General features: G+C 41.1%; 1 protein-coding gene and 1 pseudogene across 1 annotated transcript; one reads left to right on the top strand and one right to left on the bottom strand.

Moving 5' to 3' along the window:
• The first annotated feature begins 2,857 nt into the window (after positions 1–2,857).
• On the top strand, positions 2,858–5,819 carry LOC122067204 (annotated as a pseudogene).
• Positions 5,820–5,947: 128 nt separating this feature from the next.
• On the bottom strand, positions 5,948–9,634 carry LOC122067207. Its single transcript, XM_042631048.1, has 8 exons — positions 8,980–9,634; positions 8,810–8,894; positions 8,349–8,416; positions 8,160–8,273; positions 8,012–8,047; positions 7,808–7,894; positions 7,153–7,244; positions 5,948–6,142 (listed from the first exon to the last, which is right to left on the bottom strand). Exons 1-8 carry the CDS (start codon positions 9,037–9,039, stop codon positions 6,046–6,048), a joined length of 639 nt encoding a protein of 212 aa, XP_042486982.1. The 5' UTR covers positions 9,040–9,634; the 3' UTR covers positions 5,948–6,045.
• Between the last annotated feature and the right edge of the window lie 1,539 nt (positions 9,635–11,173).

The raw sequence follows: 11,173 nt of genomic DNA, 5'->3' as shown, positions 1-11,173 counted from the left end.
AACCCCTTCAGAATGAAAGATTTGAGTGTAATACTCATTTATAACCTGATAAATTTCATCATCTGATTGGGTCCAAGCATCATTCTCTGTCTTTAATCGAAGAATTCGGTTGCTTCCTCGTCGCTGGATGGTAGATAAATGGAAGAAACTTGTATTCCTGTCTCCTTGTTGTAGCCATTGATTCCTTGACTTTTGGCGCCATAGTTCCTCTTCCCTTTTCAATTCCTCGTTAAGGGTAGCTGAGAGATCATGTTCCTTTACTTGGTTTTCATCAGTGATAGGACCACTTTGAATCAAGACCAATTCCTCTTCTAGTTTCTTGATTTTGGTCTGTACATGTCCAAAGACCTCTTTATTCCATTTCCTGAAAACTGGTATACATTTTTCCATTTTTTGGAATAGAGGAGGATTCTCTGTATTACTGATAGGAGAAGACCAAGCAGATATGGCAGTTGGTTTGCAATCAGGGTGGTGGAACCACATAGACTCGAACCTGAAAGGGCGATGGCCTTTGAATCTACCCCCCTCAGAATCAATAATTAATGGGCAATGATCCGAGTTTGTTGAAGACCGTATGTAAACTGCTGCATCAGGAAAAGAAGACCGCCATGACTGATTTGCTAGGGCCCGATCAAGTTTGATGCGAATATTGGCTGCACCCCGTCTCTTATTATTCCAGGTAAAGAGAGGACCATGAGTGGGAAGATCCAGTAGTTCACAGCTGTCCACTAGATTTTGGAAACCAACCGTGTCTCGTGGTTTAGTAGGGTTGCCTCCTTCTTTTTCTCTCCAAGATAGAAAAGAATTAAAGTCGCCGTGACACATCCAGTCTGATTGTCGTTCAACCCCCAGTTGCATCAGTTGATCCCACACTGGTTGCCTATTTTCTCGCACTGGATCTCCATAAACTGACGTTAAGAAAAAAGCAATTCCATTATCCAGCTTGACCATTGAATCAATAAAATGGCGATTGGAAGAGAGAATTTCCAGATCAATATGTTGTTTCCAAAATAATGCCAAACCTCCAGATGCCCTGTGTGAGTCAATCGAAAAGGAGTCATCCATACAGAGCCTTCTCTTAAGTTGTTCCACTCTCTGCTGTCCACACTTTGTTTCAATGAGAAAGACCACATCAGGCTTCTCTTGTTTAGAGAGGTGAAGAAGAGAACGAATTGTCGGAGCCCTCCCTAAACCCCGACAATTCCAACTGAGTATTTTCATGATTGCCCGTGGAGCTGCCTCTCCCCAGCCTCCACGGGATTGGAGTTTAAAAACTCCGATGGAATAGAAACTGATGTGCCCCCTTCTTGCTGGCCATAATCATTGTTTTCCAATCGTGGCCTTTTTGGCTTCTCACGTATGGGAATACACTCTGGTATCGGGTGTGGACCAGGTAGGTAAGTTGGCTCACTATGGATAGTGCCCTCCGATGTGTCCATGTAGGAAGGTTGATGTGTTGGAGAGGATGAGGGTATGATGGAAGTATGAGGTTGAGGTGTAGAAGGGAAGGTAATAGTTGGCGTATGGTGAAAATGTGTAGGAGATGGTAGTGATGGAGTTATAGTGGAATTGGTAATAGTCGTTGGATTTAGATTAGGTGATGTAGTGGATGGGTTATGGGGTTGTGGGAGAGTCCAAGGTGTCATAGATGATTGTTGGCCAGAGAGATTAATTCCCGCAAGGTGAGGAAGGAGAGATAACAGAATATTTGAAGTGTCTGGGTGGTGTAGTAAATTGGCCAAGTTCAAGTTGGTTTGTTCTAATGGAGCCCATGACGTGGAAGTTGTAAATCGTGGGAGGGTTGACATGGGTTGATTTGGAGTGGAGGAAATGGGATATGGAAGTGGGCTACCTGGATCCAATAAAACAACACCAGCTGTCAAATTAGTTGCATGACATCCGGAGGGGGTGAACATCGAGGGCAGGGCCGTTGTTCCTACTCCGGCTGTGGTGGTGGCCGACGGTTGCCAAGTAGAAGATGAATTCCTCACGGCATTGTCTTGCAGTAAACCTTGGGTGGAGGCCGGCGTTGTAGACTCAGGGGAGCTAGAAGTAGATGCAGTCAAGTTCACAATTTGTATCTTCTCAAGCTGGCGTTGATCTGGGGTTACTCCTCTGAAGGTCGAACCATATCGGTTACTTGTAAAATCTGGGCAGGTGGAGGCCATAGAACAACCATGTATATGACAATGGTCGTGTTCAGCATTAAATAAAGCCACACACCTCTTACTCTCATGAGTCACCATACCACAGTAATAACAAAAGGTTGAAAGTCTTTCAAATTTTACCGCCACTGTGGTTTGACAACCCGATGATCGATTGATCTTTATACGGCGACGAAGAGGTTTGGTGATATCGACCAAAATTCTACACCTGAGGAATTGAACTCGTGCCCCAAACTGGATGCCCTGGAATATCATCGCTTGGAGCGGGAGGCCAACTTTAGCAGCCAAAAAACTAGCTATGTCCATGCGAAGAAGCTCTGTAGGTAGATCATGGAATTGTACCCAGAAAGTAACATGGCTGAAAACCCAGTCTTCCTTGGAGTTCCAATGGTCCATGACAATCAGGTTACCACCCACCGACCAAGGCCCTTCATTCATAACATTAGCGACATCCATAGGGTGTGAGAATTGGAATAAATAGTGATCACCTTGATAAGGAATTACCTCTACTGGGTATTGCACATTCCATTCTTTAGGTAGAGCATCAGTAACTGCCTGTCGCCTATATGGTTTGCATTGGGTCACTTGTCCGACCAGACAATGCATTCTCTGCTAGGGGAGGGGGGCCTCGAAGCCATCATCCAGGGAGAGTGAGTCTTCCTCATCGCTAGGGTAAAGCACTGGTGCAGGTAATGCAGATGAAGAAGCAGCCGTTGGTTTGTCCGGGAATGTCTGGTCTGGTGGCCGCGGTGGAATGCGTGAGGCTGGTTGTGTGGAATGGGACGGAGAGGAGGGAGGAAGTGATGATGAGGTACTGGCCATTATTGGAAAGGGGAGAAAGCTTCACGGAATACACCGGAGAAGAAACACGCACAAGGCGGAGCAGTGGGTACTTCGTAACCATTCTTTCGTCATGCCTACTTACTCCTCTCTGAAAAGAGAGATTAGGAGTTGGGGTATTTAGGAAACTATGAATAATAAATAACTTTAGGGGTTTGGTAAATCTTTTCAAAATCCAACCTTATAAATGTAAAATAAATTTTAAACCTTCTTATTTTGTAATAAATTTTTTTATCTAGATCTAAGTAATAATACTTATATAATATTGATATGGATAAAATTTAATAATATGTTGGGTTGTTATTGATGTAACAAGAGTGGGTTACGTTTGGAAAAATAACAAAATGGTGAAAGGACTAATACACAAGAGCAATAAGACATTAAAAGGTTAATTAATGGGGGCAAATTAGAATTTTTATTTCTTTTATTAGAAACTGATGATTATATTGTAAATTAACAATTAAAAGGGCATTTCTGTCCTTTTGTAATGTACTCCCTAGTCCTTGCATTTACCTCTCTCGTTTCAGCTCGAAATTTCCACGGCAAGGTAGGCGAAGACAACCGTCCCATCATCATCATTTTCTTTTCTTTTCTCTTTCTCTCTCTCTCTTGTTGCCAACCCACAACATCGTCTTCTTGAGAGCAGCCATTACGCCCCTACCCTCGAGTGCCTTCATTTATTTCTTCTCTACTCTGAAACTTAATCACCTTATGTGATGTCCTAATCGTAGAGTAAAGCTCTCCAACTTGAATCTTTTTCTTTGTTTTTTCATTTTTTTTTCATGGATTATTGTTGCTTGTCACATCTATATATGGGGAATCGGAATTGGAACAAGAGAAGGTGGAGAGGATGGCGATAGATTCCTCCAAATCATTTGGTCTTTTCTCCTGGGAATTTGCTCGTTGACCTAGGTTTCCCCTGCTGGGAACCACCAGCACATGGTCTTATTGGATATTGCGCTTTACAGTCAAAATCTGTTTCAGAAGAACATTTTATGGATACCTAGTGCAAAGACGATGAGTGCTATAGAAGTGTTCAAGATCGTCAGGGCTCAGACACTGATAGCACTAGGGGTGTCAATTAGTGGCCCGACCCGATTAAATCGATCGAGACCTACTGTTTATAGACCGGCCCAGCCCGGACCGTTTATTAAATGTGTCGGGCTTGAGCCCGACCCGTTTATAAATGGTCGGTCTTGGTTTTGCTACTTGGACCGTCGGGCGCCCGACCGAGACCAACCGAATAACGCCCGACCGAGACCGGCCTATTGTGCACCGACTTGGCCTGACCCTTTAATGATTGTAAAATACCTATTTTACCCCTCAAATTAAAGAATTAAAATTAAAAAGTAAAGACGTTCACATTTTAAATAATGGTTATATTTGGTATCACTTATTAATTTATTGTCATTTTTTTGGGCTTGCATGAGTGGGCCGGAATATAATAGCACATTTTAAAGAGGGCCCGTTTAAAAACCGATTAAAGCCCGTTTAACATTAAACATGTCCGTAGCCCGGTTAAGACCCGACTAAAGCCCGATTAAGGTAGCCCGATTATAGGCCGAGACAGACCGACCGAATATAAAGTGTACCATGCCCTCAATAACTAAGCCCGATTAGTTAAATGGGCGGACACGGTGTATCCTTTGAAAGTCTTCAAGCCCGATTAAGCCCGACCGAAACCGAACCGGCCCGACCGGTTGACACCCCTAGATAGCACGTTGTTGTACTATTCCTGGGTATTGGTTCACAGTGGCGTTCATCGACGTCATAGGGAGGTTTTGGATCCAATTGATGGGGTTCTTCATGATGATGGTGTTTATGTTCGCATTGGCCATTCCATACAAACATTGGCATCACCATAACCATCTTGGGTTCGTGGTTTTGTACACCTTCACCTTCTTCTTCGCAAATTTCGGGCCAAATTCGACCACATTTGTGGTACCGACAGAGATATTCCAAGCAAGGTGGAGGTCAATGTGTTATGGGATATCGGCGGTGGTAGGGAAGGCAAGAGCCATAGTGGGGGCTTTTGGGTTCCTTTACACAGCGCAGAACAAGGACAAGGCGTTGGCGGACCCTGGGTACCCAGCTGGTATTGGAGTTAGGAACGCCCTCTTCATGCTTGGTGTGGTTAACTTCTTTGGGATGATGTTTATGCTGGTGCCGGAGTCAAAAGGCAGGTCACTCGAGGAAATCTCCAGTGAGAACAAGAGTGATGATGCAATAGCAGGGACGAGTTATGACAACAGCAAAACAGTTCTTGCTTAGCCATTTTGAGAGTATTTATTTGACGGGTAACGACCACATCTTACTAGTATTTTCCTAATTTGGATTACGGATCGAGTCAGTGAGTCGCTGAGTTGAATTGTTCAATGAGAAGGAAGACAATCGACGGAGAGATACAAAGACATGAAGCAAGAGAGAGAGAGAGAGAGAGAGAGAGAGACAAAGGAGATGCTACCTTCGGGATCTTCCACACTACCATAGATGAGAGAGGCGGGATACATGATTTTGGGGAAGATGGATTGTGTTCAATTACCATTTAACCCTTCATTATGAAATTTTGAATTTTTTTTTTTTTTTTTATATCTTTTCATTTAAATTTGGACAATCTGTGTGATTTTATTTAATCACCCCTTAAATTTATTTCCATTCGCATCCTTTATATTAATTTTAAGAGGGTAATAGATGTCTTGTTATGTTTGGATAAATAACAGACCCTTGTTATGTTAATAATTTCCCTAATATGTTATAATGGAGACCTCGGGTTGCCTAAATGGTTAAATCGAATTGGGGATTGTGTAGATAGGCGCATGATCCTAGGTTCGATTCTCCATCTCTGCATTTGCGATCTCGAAGCTCCTTTTGCACCCCAGTTGAGTGGTACTTGTTGGTGATGTGGTGAACACAAGCAAACAGTATTCTTTCTCCCATAAATAAAACACAAAAGACCAATCCTTAACCCTTCTCCTAGATTGCATCTTGAATAAAAATTCGGGGACAAATCCTCTTCTCACTCCGCACAACATTGTTAACATTATAGTTTGTAATCTAAACCAGATCCATACTTCCAAGCATCAAGACGTCTCTTCCATTTGTACCTCATCTTCTCTGGAAATGCTTTTAGCCATGACCTTGTAGAGGAGAAAATTGGAAAAGATCAGGTAAAAATGAAGCATATCATCACCAGATTAAGAAAAATAGTTCAAAGAGTGTACTAATGTTTCTCACAAGATGACATGCATTTAGCACACATAAACACCCCCACCCCAACCCCCCACCCCAACCCCCCAAAAAAAAAAAAGAAGTTTCTTATGCTACTTAATGTCTTATAAGTCTATTGAAAGTTAATGAGGCTGCAATCAGTAACATGGAATCATATCGTTTAATTTTGAATTCCCAGAGCACTTGTATAAAACAGCAAAAGGTGATGCTTCATAATGTAGTGACCTCTACTCATATCGATTTATTAAATAGCTTTTTTTTTTTCTTTTTTTTTTTTTTGGGGGGGTGGGGGGGTGGGGGGAGGACAAAAAAAATCAACTTAGGTTGTGTTTGTAAGCATTCTTGGAATGCATTCTAGGTTGATAATACATTACAAAAATCATACCAAATGCAACCTTAATTTCAAAGTGTACTAATGATTACAAATGCTTTTAAACTATAGTTGTATAGTTCAGTAGAGGTCAAGTGCCCAAGACTCATAAAATGTTGAGATTAAGAAAGTGAGAAGACAAACATATGTTAGATAAATAGTGGGTCCAGTTGTTTAAGGTCATCGCTGAAAAACTAAGGCTGTGTTTGATATGATTTCTTAGAATTCATTCCAAGAATGCATACCAAACAGAGCCTTAGACTCCTTTAAATGAAAAACCATTTCCACTATCTATACATTTCTTGGTAATGAATGGAAATGAATCCATTTCATGGTGGAATACATGCATCCAGATGCTGTGGAAAACCAGTACATGGAAAAAGAAAAGAAAAGAAAAAAAGAAAAGAGGATGGAGATGCTTCATCTTGCAAAAAAAAAAAGGCTATTTTATTCCATATGACAACAAAGTCTTTCCTTAGTAAACCCTAAACCACAAGACAACCACTAGGTGTGTGTGTGTACGAGTGTGTATTACAAGAAAGTAATTACCTTATGACAGGGTCAATGAATGTCGAGAGAAACGTGTAGTAACCCAGCATGACAAAATGTCCAGACCAATCCAAAAGCACAGAAATTCCCACCTAGAAGATAACAATTGCACATTTATAAGTACAGGCCTTTAGTAACCTTTGTTAAATAAAAGATCTGTACCAATCAGCAGGGACAATCTGGGGAGATTAGAATACACGAGCTAAACTCATGAAACAAATTATTTGATAGATACAACGTTACCAATCCAGACCTTATATTTATTTATCTCTTAATATTCCACAATCGAATTAAAAGTTCTTACAAGTAGATCAGTAATTTCATCCATCTCAGTAAACCTTATATCATTTGTGGGTCAGCCCTGGCGAGTTTACACATTTTTCTATGCTTGAGCTAGTGATCATCATTGATCTTTTCCAATAGTACAACTTCAGCAATAAAGCTACTCACCTAGTTTGATTGTGAGGAATGAAATTGTAATGTCGTAATTATGGAATCAATCACTACAAATGTTTTACCGCCAAAACAAAGAAAAAAATATAAGAAATCTACTGTGATTATGAACTAAAATTTTTCTTTTGTTGCCACTGAAAGAAAATTATGAATATTTTCTTATTAAGCATTCAGCAAACATTTTTGCTTCTACCAAGCATACCTGTTTGAATATTGACAGAATGATTTGAGGCTTGGTTAGCATAACCAAACCCAACGTCTTTACAAGAGGCTGAAATTGTATTACATCCTGCCAAAATATAGAGTTTCATAAAGCAACTACTTTTTATTAAGGGAATGTTGACACCAGTAACTTCCAAATTCAAAGAGTTACACAGAATGGATATAGAAAACCCAGAATACCAACCTGAAGAAATGGTCTTAATACCGGGTCCCCTTGCGTCTGGTGAAAATAAAAATATAACAAAAATTTTAAAGAAATGTTAAGCGTGTGTAGCAGGAGAAAATTTGAAGGATGCAATTAGTAACTAATCTGTGCAGAACCACATTATTACCTGCATACACTGGAAATTAACAAAAAGAAGCTCATTAATGAAATCTGATGGAACATTAGCCTGTTTCCTTGCTGACATTGCTCGTTGAAACAACCAAGATGCACTTAAGTTGGGCTGCATGACACAAATTTCCGATGAGTTACAGAAAGCAGGAACTACTTAACCACCCATGTACCAGGAGACACCCACCAAATATGGATTCAGCAGGGACAAGCTGTCCGAGTCTAGAAAATTGTTATTAATTGCTTCATATATCCCTTAATCCACCAAGAAATAAAAGAAATATCAGTCCAATTTCATCCATGATAGCAGACACACCCACACACAATGCAAGCAAGCACTCATGCACGAAATATATGGCAGAAACTTCTTGTCACCACACATGGTGACAAATGATTTGCAAATATGGCCACTCGTTCTGCCATAGCCTAAAAAATTATTACGATTAGGAGTCCCTAAACCAGAAAAAGAAAGAGGGGGGGAGGGGGGGAGGGGGGGAGGATGGACAGAAGTCAGGAAAAAGTTCAAAAGTTACTTTGGAATAAAAACCATAATATTCATAGGGATATCAGAGAGGTTCTTCTGTGAAAAACTTGCCCTTTAAGACTGCCAACAGATATTTAAAGGAGCCGTACATCAACAGAATATACCAGTTGAGAGTCTGCCAAGGTGCCGAGTCAAGCTCCCGAAACCACCAAATGAAACTGGTGACTGTATGCCACTAGCATCACCAAACTGCACAGAAGGACTTGTCATGGCTAATGCTTTCTTTATATATTTCCACATCTTTGAGACCTTAGAAGTGTGTAATGTAAATCACCTGTAGAATACGATTAAAAGAAGCCGGCAAAGGACTGTAGAGAAGTTGATCCACCCCCATTAAAAGAGAGACGTGTCAGAGTCGGTCAATGTAGCTGGCATATTATCTTAAAATTGACAACAAAAGTATGTAAACAAAATTTTTATTTTATTTACAAATGGAGAAACCAAAGACGAAGAATACAAGATTATAATTATCAATCCCTTTCAGTTGGCTTGGGTTTGACATCAATAAAATCTAGGATCAATCACACGTACACATGCAACACAAGAAGAAAAAGAAAGAAATAAAATAAACCAAGGATAGCACAAATAGAGAAATTATTGAAAGAATAGAAATGATCAATATTATCTTAGATTCATTCTTGAAATTACCATAATCTAAAGAGAAGAACCTACATTATGCTAGAAAATGCATGGAGTAAATAGTTCAGCAATTTTTGTGCAAAATGTGGGAGTCTACAACGATCAGCTCCCTGGAGGAAGCCATCAAGCATTTCTGGTCCCACTCAGCCAAAACACCATACTCTATGCAAATAAAATGTAGTAGACTATTCACTTTAACAGCCAGAATTTATAATCACATGCCCCTAAGGAATCCCCGTTAATGTGTTTGGATCATTGGAGTTGAGACTCCTGAGAATATTGGACTCATAGTTAACAACTCCAAGTAAATTAGACAAAAAAATTCCTATGCCAAACAGTGGTCCAGTTCTATTAGAATTGTAATTCCCACAAATTAGGTGGAGATCTAATGTTCTTTGTTAGACGGAAATCCATTTGGAAGAGAAGACATGAAACTTCAATTTACAGACAAGGTGTGCATAACTAGGCTGTGAAATGGAGACTCAGAAGCTGTTTGGATACTGCGAATACAGGGTAAGCACTAGGGGTGTCAATTCCTAAACCGAACCGGTAAAACCAGCCGGACTGAACCGATAACAACCCGGACCAAACCGAACCGAAGCCTTATTGGTTCGGTTCGGTTTCGAGTATTGTAACCTAGGGGTGTCAACGGTCCGGGTTGGTGCGGTTTCGGTCCGGTTCCACCGGTTTCGGTGTGAGTTTGGAAGTGACCGAAACCGACCCATTAAGGATTTATCGGTTTCGGTCCGGTGTCGGCTTCGGTGCGGTTTGGGTTCGGGTTGGTACCGGTTTGGATTTATTAGGTTCATTTCGGTTTGGATCGGTTTTTAAACCGGTATGGAGCCATTAGGAAACAACCAAATGATGAATTGTTGAACTTCGGTTTCTTAAATCGATTTGTAACCGGGTTGTTTTGGTTTTTGGTCTAGTTTGGATTCAATTTTCCATACAAATGTACACAAAACTATTCAAATTTTGATTTTTTTAATGAATTTTGGAGTGTTTCGGTTTCTTACCGGTTTGGTTTCGGTTTCGGTCCGGGTTTTGAGCCGGTTTCGGTTTGGTTTCGGGTTCATCCGGTTTTCGGTGCCGTTCGGTTTGGTTTTGGGGTTACAATACTCGAAACCGAACCGAACCAATAAGGCTTCAGTTCGGTTCAGTCCGGATTGTTATCGGTTCGGTCCGACCGGTTTTACCGGTTCGGTTTAGGAATTGACACCCCTACATGTACCCAAGTGATTTTCAGCCGTCAGATGCGTATTAGGAAGATTAAGATGGATCCGGTTTCTCTCCTTAATCTCCTACGCCCAGGTCTTACCTATAGCTATTTGGTCGAGTATCACGTGGTGAGATGACAATCCAACGATTTTTGGTGCCTTGTTCTCCGTGCCTTTCTTAAATCGTTGGATCATTCCCTTACCACATGGCACTCTCAGGTAGTTATCGGTCGATCTGGGCAATGGGCATTAAGGAGAAAAGCTGAATCCGATTAAGACCCTTTTTAAGGATTTGGATCCCCTCTCACGATGGCTAGAGAGACCGGGTGAGGAGAGAGAAATAGAAAATATGAAACATAAATAGAGAGAGAGAGAGAGAGAGAGAGAGAGAGAGAGAGAGAGAGAGAGAGAGAGAGAACAGTGGCTTGTCCCTCTCCGGCCAACCCCCTAACTTGAGAAGATCTAGATCCCCTCTCGAACACCCTTTCAAACAAGCACGGGCTCTGGAGAAGATCTACTCTCTCTCTCTCTCATTGGTCCTTCTCTAAGGTAGGATTCCTCTCTCCATAGGGCCCAAGGATCAGAGTTTGATCTCATGACTAGGGTGATCTT

This window comes from Macadamia integrifolia, unplaced genomic scaffold (genome assembly GCF_013358625.1).
Source record: "Macadamia integrifolia cultivar HAES 741 unplaced genomic scaffold, SCU_Mint_v3 scaffold2757, whole genome shotgun sequence".
Taxonomy (NCBI): Eukaryota; Viridiplantae; Streptophyta; class Magnoliopsida; order Proteales; family Proteaceae; genus Macadamia; species Macadamia integrifolia.
The sequence above is the reverse complement of the archived record's forward strand: the minus strand, read 5'-3'. Positions and strand labels throughout refer to the sequence as shown.